This window comes from Colletotrichum costaricense, assembly GCF_030867565.1.
Source record: "Colletotrichum costaricense strain IMI 309622 chromosome Unknown Scaffold_32.1, whole genome shotgun sequence".
Taxonomy (NCBI): domain Eukaryota; kingdom Fungi; phylum Ascomycota; class Sordariomycetes; order Glomerellales; family Glomerellaceae; genus Colletotrichum; species Colletotrichum costaricense.
Window position 1 is genome coordinate 118,825 of NW_026848261.1, and position 24,169 is coordinate 142,993.

The window sequence follows — 24,169 nt, forward strand, 5'->3', positions numbered from 1 at the left end:
ACTCTGATGCTGCTCGAGGAGATACTACCCTAGGCCAGAGAGAACCCTCAAAAAATCACCAATAAAGGAGTGAGCGGCACGACCGGCCAAGTACATATCCTGCCCCCATGATCCCAGGCCTCGGCCCGACGCATGTCTCTTTGGACCGATGCCTATCATCCGTAGACAAAATCATGGCAGAAATGACTCCTGGTCTAATCTAGCTCCAAACGCCTCGTGATTCCTTTCTCAAACTCTCTGATCTGCAAAGTCAAGCACTTCACAATCATCCTCGAAAAAGCCATCCTCATCCTCCGTGTGCCTCGCCCCACGTCGTCGTCGGGTTGTGACAACAATCTCATCGCCGTTCTCTCCACGGTGCATGACTCTCTCCATCGAAGAAAGCGGGAGCGCGCGGTGATCATCCGAAATGTTGAATTCGTCTTCCGAAACCGAGAGATGCCCAGTATCGAGCTTCACCAGGTTGAGTGACTGACCAAATGCCCAAGGTTGCGAACAGTTTGTCTCAAGAGTTGTTTCTTGAGCGCGCACACGCTGCTGCTGTCTCTTCTTTTGCTTGGGCGTTGCGTGATCCTCCAGTGTGGTATCGGCCATCAGCGCAGCAAGCGATGGAGCCAAGGCCGCTGGTGGACTTGCATACTCATACAAAGCCACTCGCCTGTCGGTATGGAAAGGCTGGTATGGCGCGCTGGACTCGATCTCGGCTTGCGGGATGGATGCTTCCGCACTCAGATCGACTTGGAGCGGTCTGGCGCGCGGGTCAAGCGTCAGCGTCTTGCCCACGTCCATTTCTCGGTCTGACAGGTCCAGATACTCGTCCGAGTCGATGAATTGCCGAACAGCTGGCGAAAAGCCATCGTCGGGGAGTGCCGGCACCTTAAAGTCCTTGTATCGAACTCCTCGAGGTGTACGCTGCTTGTTGGCAGCCGCCGACGGCCGACGAGTCTTGGATGGGAATGTTCGCACTAGGCCGTCGCCGACCACATACAGAGTATGGTATTTTCTACCAGTGATCCATACGACGCATGATGAAGCTGGCAGAAGCGAGCTTTGTGGCAGAGAAACGCGGTTGTCTCCCGTGTGGCGCAGCTGGTTTATGGCGACGCCGGTTTTGCCCAGGGAATGACTGATGCTCGCAGCAATGGCTCTGCCTCCAACGCTGGCTGAATCGACAAAGTTGCCACCGGCCAAGCCTTGAGCGTTCACGCTGCTCCTACGCGGCCGAGTGATCAAAGGTCTGGCGGCATGGTAGGCAGCGCCAAAGGCACTGGATGCGATCGATACAGCTGAGTTAGGTGCATCTGACGCGGGGGCGCCGTTTTCTTCCGTGGCCTTGCGCCGGCGAGGCGGCGGCCAGGTGAAGGCACTGAAAGGCATTTCAAGGAGATGAACGGTCCCTCTTTCCGTGACCATTGCAATCCGCTCCCCGTTGGGTTTCGACCAAGCCACGTCGACGATCCGAGCAACGGTCATCCGTGAGAATTGCGCGACCTGGCGCACTCGTGGGCCGACTGCGTTGTTAGCCGCGATCACCTGAAGAGGTGACGACTTGGTGTACTGAATGCACATCAAATCCCATACAGTCTGCACGTCGCCCTTGCCGCTTGCTGTGAATAGAGATAGCCCAGTCGGTGAAAAGGACAGGAAGCTGCAGCCAAGTGGAGATGCAAAGGTGATGAGCGGGTGCAAGGTGGCCGAAGTTGGCAAACTGTCCATGTCGAGGATAGAGACCAGACCGGGGTCTTTAGTCACTGCTTGACCAGGTGTACCGTGAGTCGGCGGGAATTGGTTTGCGTCGTGTCGAGGAGGATACGACCCTGCCCATTGCTGCGCTGTCACAGGAGGGGATCGAGACTGCATCGGAGGCGCCTGGTTCGCATTCTTGTTCCAGTACGAATTCCAGGCCGACAGTCCTTGCTGGCCAACCCACTTTGCTCCAGAGATCAACTCTTGCGTTGTTTCACGCATAATCTTGTTGACCATGCTCTCGGCCATGGGAGAATCAACAGATCCAGTGACCGCGGGTAGCACAGGAGACGTCACCGAAGAGATGCCCGGGGCTTTACCGAGAATGACCACAGGTACATGAGCGCGCAGAGCGATTTGCGAAGATGCGGCTGGAGGACAGTAGGCAATCCACTTCCCGTTGAGCGACAGGATTGGGGTCTGCGGGTTGGGACGAGGAGGCACAGGTGAGTGGCGGCGTTCAGCATCCTCGGCAACCTCTGCTCGAGGGGGCTGTTGGAGGCTGGTCCAGAGTTTACCAACACAACCGAAGCGAACTGTGCCGTCGTTGGAATCCAGGATAGAACGGTAAACCCAGCATTCTCCACTCACTCCAGAGGCGATTGCAATGTTTCCAGCATCAGCTTTGATCGTGAAAGCACCCGTCAGCGGCGGCGCCTTGAAGATCGGGCTCGTTACGGGTGTTGCCAGAGGGACTTTGGGAGCTTGTAGAAGCACGTCGACGAGTTTGCCGGTCTTGAGAGAATATAGCTCGACGGATGTCTGGTAGAACTCGATGGCAGGCGTGAATCGGCCGGAAGGGCCTCCCTTCTGGCTGCCATCAGCTCGAGGGCTACCTGGCACATCAGCTCTGTCTTCGGTAATGTTGTCGTTTGCCGCTTGAATTGCGATCTCTGGCGATGTTTGTGGTAGCACAGGCCCGTGAATGACGACAGCCACGAGTGGAGAATCATCGGCCTTGTCTCCAGGAGTTGACCAAGGAAGGACCTTGGCATCGTATACGCCTCCTCGCAACCCTTTGAGGCCGGCAACCCGATCTAGGCCGCGCTTGCTGACTGAATAAACTTCGAGACCACCCTCATAGCCCGCCAGCGCAACATTGTCTGATCCTGGAGCGAATTCGTTGTGTGCAGCAGGGAGTGTATCGAAGCCAAAGTAATAGCCCTTATCGCCGGCTTTCATGCCAGCCTTGGAAGCCATATCAAAGTCGATGTCAGGAGCACTGTAAAAATGCGGCTGGGCCTGATGAGGGAGCGGGGGTTGGGAGCCTACTCGGGCGTGGGACATTTGCGACTGCATGGAGCTGCGACGGTATACTGCAGCTGCAGCCGGCTGATGGTAGGCTTCAAGGGGAAATTGCGCATCCATCTGGAAGCTGAGAGGCCGCTTCATATGGTTTGGCATGCTGTTGGGAGGAGATGGCGAAGCAGTCTGGGGCGTCAGGGACTGGCGCTGGACGGCCCATCCGTGGTGGAGGCGACCAGAGTCTTCGTAGGAGGAAGGTTGAGTGGGCGGCGACTCGCCCATGAGACTGATCAAGTTGCCTGGAGAGCCAGCGAGCCCTCCTCTTGCCCAGTCGTGGTTTGTACTTGCAGCCGATGCGGATGTGGTGGAAAGTGCATCCAGAGAGGGCGAGACGGTGGGGTGCCCATCGTATGGGGACGGGTCTTGAGTTATGGGTCTAATGTCGGGAGAACGGACGGGAGGCGACGATGCATCGGACGGAGGGCTCTTGGAAGGGCTGCCGTTTCTTTGAGGTTGTTAGCCATCGTGGTCGCGACAAAGGTAGAAGGGCCACAAGGGTTGCGGCAGTGACTCAACGCCGACTATCGCGGGGTTCTAAGATGACGGGCAGGGGTAGAGGGGAACCTACGCGAACTTGCCCGCGGCGAGTTTTGTCACCGCGGCGCTAACTGCACCATCTTTCGCGTTCTTTCTGTCCTTCTTCGAACCTGAAGAGAATGAGATGATGAGTATGGCAAAATTACATTGGTCCCGGCGCGTATGACAGCTCAGGGGCGCAGGAGAGAGACCCGAACTTACTCGGCATTCAAGTGGTGTTGCGCGGCAGTTGGAGCAGTCTCCTGCTCCAAGGACCTGCGTTTCCGCAAGCCAACTGTACCTCTTATTTGGGAACGATGAAGTCGATACGAAGCGTGTATGCAAGTGTCGCAGTACGTGGCTCGATATCGTCGTATGAGGGTTGTTGGAAGGCTGCAAAGGACGAGAGTTGAGTTGTTGGTCTATTAGAGAGTCGCGCGAAAGTGGTCGACAAAGGCGGCAGATGACCTCGGATGACGAAGGCTGCCGCAGGCTATTTTTTTGTAAAGGCTTTGAATATGAACAGTTTTGCGTGACAAATAGAGGCAGGCAAAGCAAGACGGAACAAGTCGAATACCGATCGGTAAGCAAGATGGACGTCGGGTTGGAGGTGAAAGCGAAGGGAAGAAGCAGTAAAGAGAGGGAAAAGAGCGGCTTTACTTGCAGGCACTGCCAAAGTGGAGAGCAAGAGAGAGATTACTAGGATGGCCAAAGGAAAATCTATAGAAGAAGACAGAAGAGGAAAGACGTGACAGGTCGTGACGGACGTGACGTGACTGTTGTGTTCACGGGAATGCTGCTATCGTGGATCGTTGTTTGAGTTGTTGGTGTTGATGAGTCGAAGGAGAGAGCACGGGGAAGAGTGAGTGACAGTGAGGTGAGGTCAGGTAGGCAGGTCCCAGGTCCGGTCGGTCCAGTTCCAGTTCTAGTTGAGGTGAGAGGTGCGGTGGTACTACTGTGTACCTACCATGGGTACGGAGTACACTACGTGCCTTTGGGTACCCCCCGGCCTGACTTGGACCTGCTGCTCTATCCGTGGCTGATGGCGGGGGTGGGTGGTCTGTCCCGCCTCCACCCCCTCCACGGCGGCAGCGGCATCTAAAGGTAAGATAAGATACGGAGGGGAGACCTTCCTCTTCCTTCCATTTCTTACCTTAGGTAAAGGTAAGGTAGGTACCGGTAGCCGGGCGCACTATCCAAACAAGACTCGGGGCACATTGCACCACCTGGGCACGTAACAGGGCGGCCTCTCTGACGGTTCCAGGTTGCTTTCGTTTGGTATGCGAGAGGCCTGCCAACTCTCATACCTACTTAGCAACACCTCATTCTCAGTCATAACGACGTTCCCAGGCACAACAGAATCCTGCTTGCTACCTAGCAATGAAAGCCATATCTGAGGCAACTCGGGCAAGGTACCTTCAGTTGCTGGCCACCCGCGGGATGGAAGCGGGGCATTCGAGTGCTTTCGCTCTCTCCCGTCCCCCCCAGTTGTTCAGGTTCCATTGCGCGCCTCCATCACCCCCGAGTACGGAGTACGGCGCGGTGTGCCCCCCAATCCAGTCTCCCCTCCAAGCCACCCCTCCATGCCCCCCTTCTGATTGAGTCTGTTGGAGGAACCTGAACTAGGATGACAGGGGTGTCAAGTGCAGACAACCTGCTAGGATGCACTTCAGAGGGGGAGGGGAAAGCAGAGAGACAGATGGTGGGATTCTGCGATTGGATTGGCACTGTTCTGCAACTGCATCTACGAGCTTGGTAGGTTCCAGGCTGGAGGTAGCTCTCGGCTTGAACCTCGCCCGGCAGGTACCTGCGATGCGCATCACGGGCAGGACGCGCACCGCGGATACTGGTGCAGTCTGCAGATAGGTACAGCGCACCAATCTTGAACCAGCTCGCAGCGGACAAGGGGGGTTGGTTGGTTCTTGAGACTGCCTGTCTGGGGGGCCCCGGTGCTCTGTACCTGGTCATGTCCCTTTCCGTACCTCCGCCGCAGCTCTTGCTTGTCGGAGAACTCGAACATGACCGTACCAGCTGACGGAAGATACATGGTCCCGACGTTCTACGAACAGGTACCTTTCAGTTACAACAGCATGGCAGGTACGTAAAGACAATGGAAGACACCTCCCCTCAAGCTGGGCTGCAGCGGGCGCGGATAGCAGGGCTAACACCTTCAAGACTCCAAAGAGAAAGAGGCACTTCCGATCCCTTTACACGCCCTCGCTCTCGCTCACTCCTCTCAATTTCACATTGGACCTTAGCAACCGGAGTTGAGTCCAGTCCAGCCCAGCCCAGCCTGGCTAAGCTCCAACATATGAATTACCTCCTTTATTTGCGCCTCCCGGTCTATCCTCTCTTTCACTAACTAGTTGATTGCAGGCAAAGAATACCTACGCGCGCAGTAGCGTTATCAGTTCATCTACCCTCAGAATTCCTGACGGAAGCGACCAAATCAAACTATCGTCACGCCAGACGAACGGAACACTGATTCAACTACGAATTCAATATTGTCTGAGACCACCTCTCATCCGTCCACCACTAGATTGACACATTTTCTTCCATTGCTTTCTACCGAATCTCCGAAGTGTCTGCCACACACACTCTCTCTCTCTCATACACTTTGGTACACACACTCACAAAGCCACTCAAACGCCTACCTAAGCTCAGCTCTGCATACGCATACAGACTCTCTTGCCGAGGCCGGAAATGCAGGCGGCAACGGCGCGAGGTCCAGCTTAAAGCTACAATGTCCAAGCCTGGCAAGCCAAATACCTACTATTACCGTCACAGATCCCATCACAAACCCCCAACAAGCCATCCTTGGAGCGGGGACCAGCTGCTGACACCTGGGCTGTGCGTGCGTTTGCCCCTGTGCCAGCAACTTTCAAGACGGACGACGGCAAGACGAACAACAGACAGACAGATGAAGGTGACGATCTGGGGCTGGTGACTGATGCCATCATCCCGCTTTGGCCTGATGACAAGCGGCGCAGGCTCAACCGATGCTAACTGGACCAAGCTTCCTCCTGGGGTGGAATTATGGACGGATTCCAGACTAAATTAACGGTGTCGACTTCATTTGCCGCCAAACACTTCAGGATTGCGGTCCTGCTTCCTGGCTTCCTTCTACGGTATGCCGTCGTTATCCCGTATCCTCCCGTTGACGGTCATCCGTCCGTCCTATCGCACCGCTTCCCCATTGAACTGCCACACATTCGGCGGCTCAGGGCCAGACCGTCCGACTGACAAAGGCACCTGACCCCCCTCGGTGGAGGAACGGGGGGCACCACGTCAGGTGAACGAGCCACTCACAGCTCTACCGTGGACCACGAGAACAACGCACCATAGCTGACGTATGGAGGGGCTTTCCTGGATACCCCTCCTCATTCCCCCCAACCTCGCCTTCAGCTTTATTGGGTGGATTGCGAACCTCGATCATCGCCGTTTCAAGAATTGAGATGCCGGCGACTTGTCACGATTCTGTTGAGGCAATACCTACTTGAGTTTCTGGCTACCTTCGGTCCAATTACTTAAGCAACCCATTCGGATGAGGCGTAGCTACGCGAGACGAAGCCTGGACGAGGCGACGCGCGACGAATGCAAGGCACGGGGCCAACCGCGCCCGCTACGCTGTCGAAGCGCAAGCAAGCGCATGGGGCGGTCTGAGGTCGAAGCCATCACCGGATGAATCTGCCGTCATCGACGAACTCGAGGCCAATCTGCTCGCTGCTGAAGACGGGCAGAGCAATGCCATCGCCGAAACACGGTGGCTGCGACAAATCGCATTGCGCCGCCAATTGGCAAGTGCCCGACGCTCAATGAATGACTGCCACATCTCAATGGCTGGATTGCTCTGGTTCACATTACACTTCTCCTTGCTATTCGACACACTGCTCAATTCTGGATATTTCCGCTTCAGCCAGCGCCGTCATATGTCACAACTTCAAAACTCTGACACCGAAGGTAGTTCCCCCTCAATAGGAGCCCACTGGTCGAGCCAAACTCGATATGCATCCATCCGCCACACCCCATCCTTCTTCACCCAGTCTGCGCTACCCGCCCAGCTGAAGACGTTCTCAGCACCATCCAACCCCTTCCTCCGAACTCCCCCCTTGAGCATGACGTGCACAACCTTCCCCGTATCGGAGCCGATTGCACTCGTGATCCAGTGCTTCCTCGCCGCGACAGAGCTCCACATGTCCGCCCGTAGCTGACGGAGGTCTGATAATACACAAAATATGTCAGCCGTCCCCATACCTCAGAACACAATGCTGGGTACTACGTAGGTAGCAAAACTCACTCTCGTGCTTCTCCCCCGCCGCCGGACCAATCTTCACTTTGGCATCGGGCGTGTAGAACTCGATCCAGCGCTCGTTCAGGTCCTTGTTATCGCTGGTCCGGTAAAAGTCCCGTATCCGGAGCCGGAGGTCCCGCTCCATCGCCGTCTCGCTGGCCGAGAACGGCTCCATTCTGGAATAGCTGTCGTGGGGCTCCACGCCCTCTGTGGCTGCAAGTGAAGCCATTGTTTTGTCACCCTAAGTTCTGATGGTTTTTCCCCTTCACTTTTTGGCGACTGATAACCCTCTTGGGCGCTTCAGTGGATTTGCTTATACCGGTATAGAGTGATAGTAAGTGTGAGTATTGTTGACAGCGTGTGAAAGCACGTGGGAGGAAGCAAGATGACGTTTATATCCGTCCCCCGTTCCCAGATGCGGGACGGCGGGCGGGGTGGGAGGCATCCCCACAAGTCTTCGGCCCGGAAGCCCTGACGGCACCCGATGAAAGCTTCGGAATCTTTACCTCGGGAAAGAAAACGCGACATCATTGCCTACCTACGACTTGTTGCAAATCCACGTTTCGTTGTCTTTCTCCCGCCTAGAGCCATCTGGCGGGCTTTGGATTCGATTTGTAATGATATGAGTGCGCTGCACCTATGCGTTTCTCGGAAGTTCCGTCGGAAAGGGACCCAAAAGTTGACCTCACCCTACTTCTTTAACGCGACATGCGCTTCCGGATTTTATAGTTGAGTGCAATATAAACACACCAACTCAGGTATAATGTTCTTCTGCGTAAGCTGCTTGGCTTGTCATATAATTTGTACTGTACATGATATCGTTCTCTCCATTCCATCCGTACCTATTACCCCCTTCCAGATCGGATGATGAGCTCGCCATGGTCCCATGTTGGACCAGGTTGGAGCCGTAGAAGAAAAGTTTGAGATAAAAACCTCCGTTACAAGACCTCGAATGGATCGTCAACTGTTCCGCCACCATGCACCCGCGCTCCGGAGGTACCTGTATCATCATCCACGATAGCAGGCTTACATCGCCCGTCTCCTTTCGCCTTGGTAGCCCGAATGGAATCCTGAGAGGAGTCCATCTCAACCTCAAGAAGCATGCATCTTGCTCTCATCCCGGGGGCCTCGGTTCGTACATCCTCCACATTGGCTTCCTCCAGCCTTCTCTTCTTGGCTGAGGCCGACTCACAGGGAGTATCGTCGTTGTCGAGGCTGTAAGCACTGCCGTATCGAAGGGCAATACTCCCATCGTATCCCGTACCCCTCGTTGTCTCTTTGAGACTCCGGTTTGCTCCGAGCTTTGCAGGTCGTTTGTTTCTGATATCGAGGGAGTTGCTGGCATTGCAGTCTTGAGCTTGGAACGACCGGATGGGCTTGCAGTAGCCGGTACGGCAGGCTTGTGAACCAGAAAGGGCGAGATCAATCCTTCAGAATGTCTGCTGTCAGTTGGAGACTTGCCGTGACCAATGCGACTATTGCGACTATTGCCTCGAGGCTCTATAGAGGAAGTTCGAATCTTGTTGGCCTGGCATTCCGCAAGAATCTGCTTTTGAAGCTTCAGAAGGTCTGGCGAAATGACTTCAGCTCCATCAACACCAAAGGCGATGTTAGAAGGCTCCGTTAAGTCGTCAAGAACACCGCCTTTTGCCTGAAAACTGTTAATGAAAGGAACTAGGCTGCCGAGACTCATCTGAGGAGGTAGGGGTGCCCGCGCTGAATGTGCCGGATGAATCTTGGCTGCCGGAGGTGACCTCTTTTTCTTCCTCCACGCCTGGTATGTTTCGTCGGACATCCCAAGCCCTAGAATTGCGTCCAGCATGTCAAATTTCCCATTCTCGATCGGACTGCCCGCCAATTCGCGGTCGCTTCGCAATCTGTTCACTAGAAGATTTCCCTCGGATTCGATGAAGACATTCTCGATACCGGGGAACACATTACAGGGATCCAGTTCGATGGAACTCGTTGGGCGCTCCTTACGTTTTTGTGCAACCTTGGCGACGAGGTCGAGAGCTTGAAATTCGCCTTTGAGAAGCCTCTGGTTCAATACCATGGGTGTGAACTGCCTGATCCACCAAATAGTGGTCATTCTCGAAAAGTAGTACTGCTGCATCCAAGGAATCGTGGTTGCCAGGCTGTTCGTGGTGCGGGTGCCATACCACTCGCCCTGCAGGAAAGGGAGCCTTTTGAGTGTGTCTGAGGTGGACACTGCGGGCGAACGACAATTCTTGAGGGCATCAAGATCAGGGAAAGTCATGATATTGGACTTGTCCTTGTTGAAGTGCAGGTCTGTCAGGCTGGTGATTTTCTCAATAGAATTCCTCAAGCGCGTTCGCCATTGATTCCTTTGAGGAAGCGTCTGGATACGACAGAAGCTCTCGACAAGGCCGCCGTCTCTGACAAGCTCTTGAGCGAGACGTGTCCCGCAGCCTAAGAGTTCGGAGGGGGCGTAGTCGCAGCCAGTGAGCATAGCGAAACAGGCGACACTTTTATCATTGTAAAGGCCAGCCTTCAAGCGACGGATTTCTCTCATGTCGAAGATTCGCGCATGCTCCTTGGACTCGTGGTTCTTGGTATCCCGCAGGTCTCTAATGACAACAGTGGAGCCGAACATGAAGCAATCGCCGTCCTCAGACCAGACTGCATCGACGAGACCTTGTTGCTGGAGTAAAGCGCATTCAGCTTCAGCTTCGCCTGGTGCCTGGAGCCAAGGTACGAGAATGTGATCCAGCGTGTTCTTTATGAGAGCGGTGGTTGACTCTCGTTGACCGTACCGTTTGGAGCCCCGCTTGATTTTTGGGCGCTGTTCGCCGTCGAAGACAAATACCACATGGATACCGAGCCGCATCAACGGCAGCAGACGTTCGAGGATGGCCTTCTCTTGTGGGTGGGAACCTAGTGATTCTAGTCGGAATTGTCAGCCTCGGGGTTCTCTTGGGTTTCCAAAAGGGAACAAAAAATGCGTAAGTGAAAAATGGTGCAGGATATATATAGATAGACAAGATTGAAACCCCAGATCAATGCAATAATGAGGGGTTGACTGAAATGGGTGACCAACGTTGTTGAATAGCAGCTTCCTGGGCGTTAGAGACATTCTTGAACTGCCAATGGGCTGCACCGACAGCAATGCGAAGTGGTCTTTCATGTTTCTTCAAGTGATCAGTGGCCCATTGTGCCAAGGATTTCTCGACGCCGGCTTCGTCGAAGAGTTTCCAAAAACTAAGAACATATGATTAGTACACGCAAAAACGATTGCCAAAGCGAACTTCCGCGAACATGGACCAGCTTGAACGCAACCCGCGATGCCCATCTTCAGGACCTGCTTGTTTCAAGAAGGGATCGGTGGTAGAAGGGCTTGGAGGTATGAGAATGTGGTACCGCGTCGAGATAGGCGTGTGTAAGTCGGCTGGCTACAAGCATTCGTTGAATATAGCATTCAGGGATCACCAGAGAATGACTTGACTTGTGGGATGAATGAAGCATTCGGATGACTCGCAGAGGTGTTGAGATGAAATGGACCAAGAGAGAAAGAGATGGAAAACAAAAAAGCAAACATTCTGGAAAAGGTAGGTAGGCACGGGGGTGCTTCAGATACACATCACCAACATCACCCCAGGAAGGCGCGTGCGCACTGACCACCATCAACCACCTCGACTTTCCAGTCTTTCAATACCTCAACCCCTGATATCTCGCCAACAAGCAACAATCCGATAGTTCTGAGCAGAATTCGGGGCGAATCGAGGCCTCACCGACAAATCAGAGCCTAGCCAGAATTGTGCGCGATTAAGGCGCTGCCGGCGGCAATGTCTTTGGAATTTCAGAATTCGATTTCATGCACTGGCCACGCTAACCACCGGCCACTCGTCGCATCGAGTAAGGGTTCTCAAGCCGGACACAGAGCAGTCGCCGGCCCCGCATGTGCCGAACGGTCCCGTGTAACCCACCCCGTCGCCCGATCATGGCACTAGAAGCCTAGGTGCTTACCTATTTAGGACAATATGTAAAGCAGTCGGTACATTCGCATCAACCACACACATTCCCTCGCAACCGTCAACTACGCGACACTGGAAGAATCGCAGACGCCGTAACAGCCACACCGTGGTGCAGCTTTCATATACTGTTGATACACACGACTAATAATGTACAGCAGTGGCTCTTTGCCTATCATGAGCCCTGGCAACCTTCACTCCTCGCTCCTAAAAGATACCCTCAAAAACGCCGCTTGAGTGATCTCCCTTCGATTCAACGCCGTACCTCGCATCTAGGACCTCATCTCAAGCCTTGACTCCCCTAGCATTAATCTCGCCCTTCTCCCCAATGTTCAGACGAAGGCGACAATCGGGGCAGTACCACTTTGTCGTCCGCGCAGGAATATGGGTCATACCCATGCACTCTAGATGGAACCATTCCTTATCGCAATTCTTTTGAACGCAAAAAAGAACAATTGTCAGCGTGATCCTAGACCTCGAGCTACACGAAAAAACACTTACTTCATTGTCGCACGCAATCATTTCGCCAAAGCTGACTCTGTTGCAGTCGCAATACCGTGGCTCTTTCGGGTCGATTGGGTTACCCTCGTCGTCTTCTTCCAACTCGATCTCGATCGGCTGGCCCTTTTCCTTTTTCTGAGCGCGTTTCTTCTTGGGAGCCGCTTTTCGCTTACCCACGGCACTGCTGCCTCCAGCGTTGGTCTTGCTGACGATACCAGGCACAGGCTTTCTAGTCCTCTTGCTCTGCTGTCGCTGCTCGGGAGCTGGCGTATTCCGCGCGGTACTAGCGCGACGGGGTCTGTCAGTTGCTAGCGAAGACTGTGGCTCTTGACTCATAGCTTTTCCTCGCGAGCTGGGACGTCTCCCTTGGCCGTCGGGCACCGGTGTGGTGCCTGGTGTCGCCGCACGCGAGCTTGATTGTTTGATCGAAGGCGCTGCAGATGACGAGCGCTGTGCCTGCGGAACCTGTGGCGCCGGCACTGGTGTGGGGTTGTCGAGTTGCTGCTGATTCTTCTTTGCCATCTCGCCCCTTGTTTCCCTTCGAGCTGCAGAGTCACGCACCGGAGGAAGAATGGGCGTGGTGGACTTCTTGGGGGACAAGATGGGTGGCGGTATTGGCGTCTCCGCGGGTAGCTTGGTCAGTATACTTGCCGGGGCAGTGCTTGCGACTGACGCCGGGGGCCCAACCGAACCAGTCGGCGAAGAGGCCGGCGCGGATGTGTTCGCTGGCTTCGCAGCCGCAGGGCCAGTGCCTGTGGTCGTCGAGCCATCTTGTCCGGGAACAGGAATCGGCACTGGGGTTGTCATCTTGGGAGTAACCGCAGTACCGCCTGGTGTAAGAACAGGAGGTGGTATAGTAGACTCTGTCAGAGGTTGCGCAGCGAGACTGGCTCTTAGATGAGGAAGCGGCACTGGAGTCTCCGTCTTGGTGCGCTTTGGAGCGGGACGAGGCGCTGGTGTCTCAACTGGCGGTTGCTCAGGCTTCTCGGCCTCAGCCTCTGGGATAGAATCTCTCTTCCGCTTGTTGCCGTTGGGTTTTGGCTTCGCTGGAGTCTTCGCTTTGCTTGCGCCTTTCGGCTGGTCTGCAGTTGTGTTGGTTGTAGTATTATTTGCCGTTGAGGGCGTGGTAGTATTGTTGTTGTTGGTGGTGGGGGTGGTGTTTGTGTTGTTCGCGGCCGATGATGACGATGCTTCATGAGACATCAAAAGTCTTGCAGCTTCCCTAAACTGTCTAGCTGATTCTTCCGCCTCTTCTGCAGCCTGTTTAGCCAGTGACTCTCGCTTAAGCTTCTTGGCCTCGTTGAGCTTCATGCCTCGATTGCTCAGCTGAATATCATCAGACGCAAGCGCAGCGGCACTAATGGCACCTTCCGGAATTGGTTTGTTACCAGCTTCAGCATCAGGGGCCAGAGCCGCAGGCACCTGGTCAAAAACTCTGCCCTCGTCCTCGGCCTTCTTTTTTGCCTCCTTGTAGGCATCAATGCCACGGCCGAGCGTCTTGAGTTCTCGCAAAATCATGGTATCACTAGGACTCCATGTTGCATTCTTCTTCATCCGCTTTCTAAGCCTCGCAAGTTCCCATGGCGTCAGTTGCAACCAGGGGGCATCCGCACTTCCTATCACGGCGTTCTCTGGCGGAGGTTGCAGCACAACAGCAGGAGTTGCCGCAGAAGCCAGGCCCGCAGCAGATTTGGGAGGCCGCGCCGAGGACGCAGCCTTTGGGGTCTTTGGTGGCCTCGCCTTGGGGGTCTTGACAACTTTGATGCGCGGTGCTGGTGTTGTGCGAGCTGGCGTCCGTCCCAAAGAATCATCATCTTCCTCTTCAGAGCTCTCATCACTGTCGTCCGAGTACGCCACAAACTGGTCGTATGGCGGTAGTACTTCGCCGGGCACAGTAATCCTGGGTATCCGTGGTCTGCGCACCTTCTCGCCATCTCCATTTCGCATCACCCGTGGCGCTCTGACAAGCTGAGATTTGGAGGTCGCCACGGGGCTCTTTTGTTCCTCTGCCGGATAGTTTTCCAGCAGGTTCTTCAACTTGGCCAGTATGGTGTTTGCGCGATTATAGTGGCGGTTGACGTTCTCAGACATGCGAACTGCCTCAGCATGCGCGTAAACCCGGGAGCTGACTGCATGGTTCAGGCTGTCGGAAATGTCTGCACGCAACTGTACGGGAGACGGACGCTCCTCAGCGGGAATGCTGGGTAGCTTTCCCCAGGTCGAGGTGAGGTTGTGGACGTTGATTGACGCTTCGGTGTATGTTTGGTCGAGCTTGCCGATCAGAGTTAGTGATCGCGTCATATCGGAAGGAAGGTATTCGGTAAAGTCGAGGAAGTCGGTGACTGTAGCTTGCGCGTCTGGATCGGCGCGCATCTCGAGTGACTCGACGGAGTTGCTGATGGAACCGAGCGACTGGTGTATATCGTGTTCGACCGAGGTCCTGTTTTTGGGCGACACCTCAATGTCCATGGCGTCTGCGCCCTCCTCGGTAGAGGCCATTTCGTCGGAAGGGGTGCAATGAGAGTATATTCCGTCAGCCTGAAAAGCGGCGCATCAATCACTTTGGATGCATTTGACACCGGAGAATCGATGGTGGCTGTTGGGCGTGTTGCGAAGTACAGTTGCGCATGCTTGTGATGAGGTTGCGGGTCGCGTATGCAAGGGGAGTCGCGACCTGATGTGATGTTCGGTTTAGCTCTGTGAGCTCCCTGCCGCTAGGGACCTTGGGGCAGCTGCGATGGGGCCGGCGGGGCTTCCAACGTCCACTGACAGATGCGCTGGCCAATTGGTACTCTTCAAGTCCGTGCACGGCCGGGGCATGTCTGCCGCGGATTATTCAACTTCCGAATTCACGGAGAACCCTTGGGTACGTACCTTTGCTTTGCGTAATTTATTCTATTCCGTGGTACCTTCGAAAGCATCAGTACATCCGTGTCCAGTCTTTCTTGAACTTCGACTTTGTTTCGGAACTATTCATTAGTGAATATAAGGAAGACAGGTCGGGGATATTTTATAATTTATTGTGACTTTCACGAAAGCACCTACAGATATATAAATTGATACCAATCTATTGTTGATAGGATACCACATGTTCGCACCTCTTCGGCCTGACAAGGCATTCGGCATGGCTGGCACTCAGTAGGACGAGTCCAACACATGTAACGCCTCTCACGACTACCATTGTCTAGGTATCTATCGTACTTATGAACTCTCTTTTGCCGTTCCGATGCTACTTCCCATTATGTACTCTTCCCTGAAGAGGCGGAATTTCCGCTTCGGAGAAATGGCGCTGGCCTTGATCGCCATATCAACTATGATGATGAACCGCTAAGAACTGCTTGAGATATGGATGCGGAGCATATTATATCAGATCTGTTTCTATCATGTCCAACTCAAAGAATCTGTTTTATTCAAGGGAAAGCAAGCCTATGTCAGCTGGCATCAGAACAAACCGCCTTCATACGAACCTAGCTTCCATCTGTGGGTAAATTCCCTGTACCCTTTTCCATGTCAGCTCTCTGGACCTTGAAAAGGCGTACTTAGTCTGAGATTGTGCGCCATCTGCTGTCACACCAGCTCCGGGCTGCAGTCTATCGATTTGCTCACAGATCAGATGTTCTTTTCGGGGATCTGGGGTGTGGGCGGTCACTCTCAAATCTGTCCCCCTTCGAAAGTCGAGGCATACCAAAGCGTGCCATTTGGCCGTGACGACCTTCAACATTGTCAACCCGCTAATTAAGAGCGTTGACGAGCTGATAGGCCTATCGATCGAAAACCCTTCGGTAGACCTTCTGAGGAAAGCTGCGTTGTAGGGGGCCCTGATGTTCAGTACACTGCCCCGTCGTTCATCATGCAAGAGTTTAGCGATTATGAGCTGCCCGTCTATCCTAGTCACCGACTGTAGTTCAGATACTGAGCAGCAGCGAACCCGCCTCCGGAGAAAGTCGTTCCATGCCCATTCCTTTACCTTCATGCTCTTTCCGACCAAGACAATAAAGCAGCAACGACCCAAAGGTAGGTCGCCAGGTTCGAGGGATCAACACCATTGATCCGTTGGCCGACACTGAATCCAATGCCCAAGCCGCCTGCTGCAAAAAATACGGCTGTAAAAATTACGCCCCAGACGTATCCTGGGCATGGCACCGTTACGCACGTTTCATCGACAACCCACTCATCCATATACTCTGTCAGCTTCTCAGGCTCATTAAGTCGATGCGTTGCATCATGTTATTCTCTCGGCGGAGGGCGTGAGCGCAGCCCTAACCCGGACCGCGAGAAAAATCCACGGTCCAGAGCGTCGGAAAGATGCAGAACGTCCGGCCTCTTCATACTGGCGAAGTCACTGGTGTACATGCGGAAGAAGGCCCCGAACTTGCCTTCCGCGAGCGGCTGGACGTCATCTTGGATGAAGCCTGTCAGAGCCATGACGTGTCGGAAGCTGGCGAAGTCCGACAAGAAGACCGGGCAAGTCATAACCAGAGGTACCATCACAGTTATGGCCTCGTCCACGGAGTTGAGTTGTAGACGTTGGCTGTAGCCTACAAGATCGATATCGACCTGACCCGACCGATTGTCTTCATCTCCAGAGTATCTCCATTGTAAAGTCTTCTTCAAGCCGTTGGTGTATGCTTCATGCTCACGGCTTTGATGCTTGAGATGTATGACTATCTGGTTGAGAATATTGAATGCTGAGTGTGCAGTGTTCATATCATCGAGGTCCGATGTTGCCGAACACTCAAGATCTCTATGTTGGAAAAGAAGCGCCTGTGATAGATGGTTCAGAATCGGGGAAACGGAAAGATTTCGAGCGAGTGTACTACGTACCTTGAAACCTTCGAACCCCGTCTAATATGCTACGGCACATATTTGAAATGCCCTTGCCGGTAGACCGGAACGGTTGATGAATCGCATGGACATCAACACATGCCTTAAAGCTGAGCTGAGCCCAAATCGAAACTTATTCTGCTGGACGCAATGAGACGCGACCAGTTTGTCCTCGTACGACGCGGTACCGTTCCTCTCATTTGCCTTAACCATTCGCATGTACTCTTCACACTCCTTCTCCTCGTCCATTTCGCCTTTGGGCGGCTTCTCGAAGTGCTTGCTTGCCTCCTTCTTTGTGATTGTTGTCGAGTTGAGCAAATAAGATGCAGTTTCAAATTACTCCTGCTATCATTGAGGATGTAATTACTTATGTGACGAGTGAGTGCGTTACAAGCCCAAGCTCGAAGGGGTTACCGTCTTACTGCCGCTCTCTTACCCCACGCTATTAATCAGCAGGAGAAACTGCGAGAAACCATGTAAGTAAAACAAACAAACCACAACAAAACAGTGCAAAAAAAAGAAAGAAAAAATAAAAATAAGCCAACGACGTGAACCCTTGAAAGTAGCATTAGAGTGTATTTGTTTAACACGTTGTGGAAATAGCAAAAGAAGATGATCGCGGGCGCGATCTCCCGAATTACTGTGGACGATCAGGGGATTGAACCCTGGGCCTCCCGCAGACGCTGAAGGGATGCAAAGCGGGCGCTCTACCACTGAGCTAAACGCCCCGGGTATTAGATGATGTTCAGGTTCCGGCTAGAACCTAAGTTCGGCTGGGAAGGTTTCAGTGGAGTGCCTGGGTGGTTCGTTAGTGGGGTTATGGTCTCATTGTTGCCATGTAAATGGGTACCTAGTAAAATGGCGTGCCCGCCAGTGCACTAACAAGCTAAAGTATGTTCTATCGTCTCTGGCCTTATCACCACTTCACTATACCTTCATACATTTCTAAATGTGTACTATCTATAGAATAAGTGTAAGAGAAAAGAGAAAAGAAACAGTCATACCGATGATACTAATTAGAGTCGTAGAGATCTAGACAAGTCAAACAGAAAATCATTCTGTCACCCACTCGCTGTGATACTACCCCATCCCCAGGTCAAAATAGGGTTTAATAACGGTCAAGAGGAAGCCCGGTGTCTTCATTGGCGCGCAAGCACGAGCAGGAAAGTTTAATCGTTAAAAATCCAATCCGGATTTGCATTTCTATAATAAGAAAAAATGCCTCCCAAGCTGTGTTTCCCACCAATGCCGCCATTCCAAGTTAACGCCAACACCAAACGCCGTCTCATAAAACGCCCAACGACAAGCTTACACCCTGACGCCCGTACCACCGTTTCGAGGCATCTGAGACCTCTCAATCAGCTTTCAGGCTGACCTCATTGCATCCCTTTCTGTAAGTGCGTCAAGTAACACAGCCTCACCAACTCGTATCTTCCTCGCGACTTATAATCGCTCCCCAAATCTTCTCTTCTTCTTCAACGTGGTAGCCCGAATTTGGACCCACGATTGTGAGGGACCCATACAAGATCATTTTCTTGCATTTCCTACAACGCAAGGTCAGAACCTACGCCTCTCGGAGCAAGGTGTATCAACTTACAAGAACCCATGTATCGTGGTGTTCCCATATATCTCGAGGTCATTAACCTCACACGTCCCCATGACCCTCAACTTCCCAAAGCCTTTGACCTTATCACTGCCATAACATACATCAGCGCCGTCTTCTCTCGATTACTGCGGCATATTAAACACAAACTTACCCGATAGACATGTACCCCACCACTGAAATGTTGCCATACGCTTTCATCTTCCCACTATTCACGTCATGATATCAGCATACGGCCCCTGTCTGTGTAGGTTCATTCTCCAAGAAGGATATGAGTACTCACTCGCAGACCAAATTCCCATTTACATCGACCGCCCCATACGCCTCAACCTTATCCCTCACATCAAAGTTCCCATTCAGCGTGATGTTGCCCCCAGCTTTCACAGAACCAGCGACCTCGAGCGGGCCCTGTAACACAATCTCGCCCTCGCTCCGGATCGACTTGGACTGGACGACAGCCGTGGTCGTCCCCGCTGCCGCCGCCGCACCGGGCGTCTCGTCATACTCCGTCAGAGGACTAGGTCCGGTCGTAGCCGTGGTCGACGAGGAGGCATAGTAACTCCCCGTCGTGCCAGCGGGAGAAACCTCGTCGTAGTATTCGTATTGAGCGGCTGTAGTAACAGCAGCGGCGGATTCCTTGCCCTTCCTCGACGACTGCTTGGACTTGGGAGCCATTGGTCCGTCTTATATCTCAGTGAAAAGGGACTCTAAAAAGCCCAAAAATATGACTGTGAATGGTCTCCACTGAGGGGGATATGTGAAAATAACTCTCAAGCTCGGCACTAACCAAACCAAAAGCCATATATACTCCCGAGAAAAATGGGCGGTCTGTTGAAGATCATATATCTCCAGAACAGCAAGAAAGCTGCCCCAACTTCTCCGTACCTGCCTGACCTCTTCGACTGGATCAACCACCGCCATGCTTCGTCCGCCCGACACGCTGGGCAGAATTGCCCACCGGAGACAAGCAAAGAAACGAGACCAGCCTCAGCCGCTCGCTCCATGAACAAAAATCGAAACATTACTTTCCCAATCAAGAGTCCGACCGGAACAAGCTGAAAGAAAACTGCAAGTATGAGTTCCTGCCCCCCGGTCCACCACCGTCACTCAAAGATGAAGAATTGCGGGCGATACGAGTCTGTCTACGAAGATGTTCCCCCGCGTGTGTGCCTGAACACCCAGTCTCCCCTCCTTTTCGCCCTACATCGGCAAACTCCATCTTCCGTGCCTCCCACCTACCCCCTGCTCAAAAAGTGATATAATCCCAAGAGCTGATTTACTGATCGTCGTTTTCCTGGTAAATCCCCAGTCCCGGAGTTTCCACCCCCCCCCCCCCCACACCCATGACCCGAACAGCCGCGTTCAACTGCGCACGGCATAGTAGTCAGGTAGGTAGGTGCAATATTTCCCAAATGTCTTTTGACGTCGTCTTCCTGGCGCGGCAGCCTAAACCCCGTCCATTGCCCAGCCGTCTCAGCACACACAATGTTGATGATTCATTGCCTGTTTGCCCCAGCTGGCCAGCATCCAGCTTCCAGCTCCAGCCGCAATGCTACGGTACATGGAATGTCCCCTACGCGCAACGAAAAAGATCTGACCTGCCTGCCGCCCTGCCGCCCTGCCGCCCTGCGTCCGCAAAGCAAATCCGACCGCAAGCCCTGATCTACCTCACCTAGGCGCGGCGTGCAGCAGTGGCAGCAGCAGCCTCAATGGCATGTACAAAATCCATATTACGTGCAGATACAATTTGCCGCAGGCGAGCAAGCGATTGGCTTCGCAAGGTAGCCGAGAAAGGACAAAGAAAAAACAGGTAAAAAGACCTCAATGTCCCATGTCTCATTTGAATCCCGTACCGTTTGCCCATTCCTCTCTCCTCGTCTCCGATAAGAAAAAGCAAAAAGCCAAAGTGACCGAAAACTGCCTTGGGAATACTCCATGCCTATCCAGGTACCTACCTCTTGCGCCGCTCTCTGCTCGAGGCTTGCGTATTGTTTGTCTGACAAAGGAAGCTGCGGTGGTGTCTCCACACGTTTTGAGCCGTATGTGTACATGCAAGGGAAACTATGCGGGCAGCTGCAAGGTTGGGGTAGCTCCCAAGGTAGTAGTCATTGCGTTGAACGTCGGATACCAAGCAGGATGTATCTCCGGTACTTCGCTTTTCACGTATTTCCTCTTTTCCCAACTGCACATGTTCTTCAACAATCCATCTAATAATCCATAACTGACACTCGTTGTAGAGTTTTGCACTCGTTCTAATTAAATCATGACCTCAATCGTGGTATGTTTGTATCATGATATTATCTTGCTATGATAGCTAACAAATTCGATTGAAGGTACGCCGTTTATGGGCACCAGTCATCAAGATGGCAGCCCCCCCCCTCCGACAATTCTCGTCGACTATAGCGCGCAATCAAAGATACAAACTGAGCAGAGCATATATCAATCAAATTACGAACAAGCAAAAGATGAACGACCAGTCACTGAAACGCGTGCTTATAGCATTACAAAACCAAGCGACTATACTAGAAACACTCGTCAAGTCATTTCGTACTAGCAATCGGAACATGATTACAACGCTAATCCAAACAAGCACCGACAACCAAAAGTACTGGGATCAAACAATGAGGATCATGACACAACGCAACAATGAAATCACTAAAAAGCTTGATACGGTCATTACGAAATTGGACACCGTGGTGGATTTGTCAACCCCGAGCATCTGGAAGCGTTTGGGCATGTAGATCAGTCCTGTCACGAAGGTAACTACTTCTTATCTTGTTCTAAATATGTTACTAACATTTATTCTAGGTGGTGATTTCTGCCGGCTAGATTCCGTTCATCATCGCACAAATCCGAAACCGGACGATTACGTCTGACGACTCGCCCACCGATTCGGATAGCGAATGTGAACCCTATGAGAGCAACACGACAATAAACACACTAAGCAACGAAGCGGAATCGATGCTGGCGAAGTTTGGAAGCGTATTTGAGTAATAAAGTATCAAGTAATAAACAAGTTTACCTTCTTTCAATCAGCCGTCAGGCTAAGCTCGTCCTGGTTAGAGGTGTGTTGTGTACTCCATAAGGGGTCACGAGTGTAGAACGTATGCATGCCATATTTAGGCAAAAGTGAACAATCGCGAAAATCATCACGTCACTGATTCTCTCCCTGCGATATTGGCTTGAGTATGTTGTCTTGACAAAGGTCTCGGCCCGGGTAACTTCAGTATCACGGGCGAATTCGAAGCTGCCAGACAGATAAGACGCACGGAGAACAGGAAGACCAAAAACGATGTATACACTACTCGAGACATAGACAAAGAAAAGAGACGACGCAAGATAAGATTGGTATACATCGACTTGGATGGATCACTGGGCAAGGCAGCTTCAGCAACAACCTTTTGATGTGCATCATCGCCCCTCCAAGCAAGCAACTCCCCTTCCTTTCCAAAGCTGCGCAAAGTTTCCCGAATAGCAACACAAAAAAGAAAGAGACCACCCTTGGCCTCGAAAAGCCCCAAAACTCCTCTTCTTAGACAGTCAGCATCCGCTGTCCGCCTCGCCAAGGTAGAATTTGCCTTGGTCACGAGGCAAAGCAAGGTACACATCCCCCAATCCCCGCTCATGAGTCTCCACCACCGACGAATGCAAGACCGATACCGGTGAAGAATGCCGCGGCTACCCAGGCGCCGGAGTAAGCAGTCGCACCATACGACTCGACGCCGTTGACGGTCATGAAAGTCTGCAGGTAGGTGTTGACACCCGTGACGATCATGGCGACCGCGGTTCGCAGGATGACAACCTTCGCCCGCGTCGTGTAGCCCCAAATGTTCCACGCCAGAGTCTCGCCAAGCGTGGCCGTCGCAGGGTCGAATTCGGCCAGCTTCTCGTCCTCGGAAGTCTCGCCAGTCGCGACAAAGGGCGTGAAGATGAAGGACTTTGCTGCAGCGCCAAACGCAACTGTCACGGGCAACGTAGCCAGGAAGTTGGTGGTGTAGGCGGGCGCAAGGCTCGGCAGCCCCTGGAAGTAGACCACGAGGGTGGTGGGCAGGTAGGTCTTGTAAGCAGTAAACAGGGTGAGGCTGTAAATGGCTGCCGACAGGATAGTGGTGTAGATCTGGATCGGGATGTCGGTGAGAATCTCGCGGTTGGCGACATTCTTAGCGCCGGCATGCGCGCCCGACAAAGGCCTCAGAAGTTGGAAGGGCAGGAAGGTAGACAGCATCTCAATGCCCAGAGCCGAGATGGCGGTGGCGGTGCTGATGTTGTAGAAGGTAGCGATAAGGTAAACCTAGACGCAAAATGCATGTTAGCAAAAGCTGCAGTTGACTGTCCCAAGCCTGGCGTCATCATCATTCCTCGTCGGAGCACAACGTACCGGCGGACCATGCGCGAGCAGGTTGAGCGCAGCGAGATCGTAGCTATCAAAGTTGCCGAACCAGCCAAGGGCAAGCTCGAATCTACACGAGATCGCGATTGTCAGCAAAGATACCTTTTCCTGCCCGGTCCTCGAGCGATCCTCCCAGAAACATCATCTCTGTGATTCCCAAGGTGACTCACATGCGCCATCCAGCCAAAGTTGCAACCTCGCCCCAGGTGTCCAAGCTCTTTGAGATCCCGGCCAGCTCTCCACGGCTCCACTCGCTGAGAAAGCTGTAGCACAGACTTGAGATGCTGAAGCTCAACACCGTAACAAGCGGGAACTGCAGCGCTTTCGGGAGGTGCGATCGCTGCTTCCGCGGGTGCTGGTGATCGCGATCTCTCTTGCTAATTTGGAGTGCCTCTGTCTCTTTTGCTTCCGCTACCTCTGTCGCGTCGTTGACAACAGCTAGAGCTTCGATTGTGCCGTCAGGCGCGGTATCGAGCCTCTCGAGGTGGCTTGCGATGGGTTCGATCGCGTTGGACGTCGTTTCGTCGACCTCGGGCTCCTCGACGGGGCGCGATGCCTCTCTTCTGCGTCTTAACGTGGGCATCTTGGGTATACTGTGCTTGCGCGTGTATTGATTGAAGAGACAACGTGTCACGTTCGTAGCGAAGAACCTCGAATTCGGGATTGGCGATGCGCGCTGCAGACGCAAGAGAGGGGTAGAGCGAGAAAAAAGAAGGTAGTGAGGCTGTGGGAGAAATGAGCAGCAGCAGCCGTTTGCGATGTGCGGTTTGCGACACGATGAGATCAACGAGGGCAAAGAGGAAAGAAAAAGTGAGACCTGTACGTTTTTTTCCGCCCAGGGCAGCTGCTGTGGATTGTGGACAGTGGCCTACCTATGATGCCGAGTGGAGAAAGAAGCTGTCCGGACGGGTAAAGGTGACGTCGCTGGGGTAACAGCAACTCGCGGAAGGTGGTGAGGTAAGCTGTGTGGTCTAATAGTGGGCAAAACACAACCGGAAAGAGCC

At 53.2% G+C, this 24,169-nt stretch overlaps 9 protein-coding genes across 9 annotated transcripts; 1 reads left to right on the forward strand and 8 right to left on the reverse strand.

Moving 5' to 3' along the window:
* Nucleotides 1-228: 228 nt before the first annotated feature.
* CCOS01_16617 (uncharacterized protein) lies at nt 229-3,796 on the reverse strand (the record flags this gene model as incomplete). Its single annotated transcript, XM_060464753.1, has 3 exons — nt 229-3,496; nt 3,620-3,698; nt 3,790-3,796. 3 exons carry the CDS (start codon nt 3,794-3,796, stop codon nt 229-231), a joined length of 3,354 nt encoding a protein of 1,117 aa, XP_060304641.1.
* A 1,286-nt stretch (nt 3,797-5,082) lies between these two features.
* On the reverse strand, nt 5,083-5,535 carry CCOS01_16618 (uncharacterized protein; the record flags this gene model as incomplete). Its single annotated transcript, XM_060464754.1, has 1 exon — nt 5,083-5,535. One exon carries the CDS (start codon nt 5,533-5,535, stop codon nt 5,083-5,085), a length of 453 nt encoding a protein of 150 aa, XP_060304642.1.
* A 1,713-nt stretch (nt 5,536-7,248) lies between these two features.
* Nucleotides 7,249-7,386, forward strand: CCOS01_16619 (uncharacterized protein; the record flags this gene model as incomplete). The annotated part of the gene is made up of 1 exon (XM_060464755.1): nt 7,249-7,386. The coding sequence occupies one exon, from the start codon at nt 7,249-7,251 to the stop codon at nt 7,384-7,386; it is 138 nt and encodes a 45-aa protein (XP_060304643.1).
* Nucleotides 7,387-7,507: 121 nt separating this feature from the next.
* On the reverse strand, nt 7,508-8,087 carry CCOS01_16620 (uncharacterized protein; the record flags this gene model as incomplete). Its single annotated transcript, XM_060464756.1, has 2 exons — nt 7,508-7,785; nt 7,865-8,087. The coding sequence occupies 2 exons, from the start codon at nt 8,085-8,087 to the stop codon at nt 7,508-7,510; spliced, it is 501 nt and encodes a 166-aa protein (XP_060304644.1).
* A 709-nt stretch (nt 8,088-8,796) lies between these two features.
* Nucleotides 8,797-11,168, reverse strand: CCOS01_16621 (uncharacterized protein; the record flags this gene model as incomplete). Its single annotated transcript, XM_060464757.1, has 4 exons — nt 8,797-9,257; nt 9,326-10,762; nt 10,917-11,077; nt 11,125-11,168. The coding sequence occupies 4 exons, from the start codon at nt 11,166-11,168 to the stop codon at nt 8,797-8,799; spliced, it is 2,103 nt and encodes a 700-aa protein (XP_060304645.1).
* A 964-nt stretch (nt 11,169-12,132) lies between these two features.
* CCOS01_16622 (PHD-finger domain-containing protein) lies at nt 12,133-14,847 on the reverse strand (the record flags this gene model as incomplete). Its single annotated transcript, XM_060464758.1, has 2 exons — nt 12,133-12,279; nt 12,349-14,847. The coding sequence occupies 2 exons, from the start codon at nt 14,845-14,847 to the stop codon at nt 12,133-12,135; spliced, it is 2,646 nt and encodes an 881-aa protein (XP_060304646.1).
* A 1,728-nt stretch (nt 14,848-16,575) lies between these two features.
* On the reverse strand, nt 16,576-17,421 carry CCOS01_16623 (uncharacterized protein; the record flags this gene model as incomplete). Its single annotated transcript, XM_060464759.1, has 2 exons — nt 16,576-17,092; nt 17,306-17,421. The coding sequence occupies 2 exons, from the start codon at nt 17,419-17,421 to the stop codon at nt 16,576-16,578; spliced, it is 633 nt and encodes a 210-aa protein (XP_060304647.1).
* A 1,168-nt stretch (nt 17,422-18,589) lies between these two features.
* Nucleotides 18,590-19,450, reverse strand: CCOS01_16624 (uncharacterized protein; the record flags this gene model as incomplete). Its single annotated transcript, XM_060464760.1, has 4 exons — nt 18,590-18,716; nt 18,770-18,865; nt 18,930-18,983; nt 19,059-19,450. The coding sequence occupies 4 exons, from the start codon at nt 19,448-19,450 to the stop codon at nt 18,590-18,592; spliced, it is 669 nt and encodes a 222-aa protein (XP_060304648.1).
* A 2,947-nt stretch (nt 19,451-22,397) lies between these two features.
* CCOS01_16625 (uncharacterized protein) lies at nt 22,398-23,748 on the reverse strand (the record flags this gene model as incomplete). The annotated part of the gene is made up of 3 exons (XM_060464761.1): nt 22,398-23,066; nt 23,154-23,235; nt 23,336-23,748. 3 exons carry the CDS (start codon nt 23,746-23,748, stop codon nt 22,398-22,400), a joined length of 1,164 nt encoding a protein of 387 aa, XP_060304649.1.
* Between the last annotated feature and the right edge of the window lie 421 nt (nt 23,749-24,169).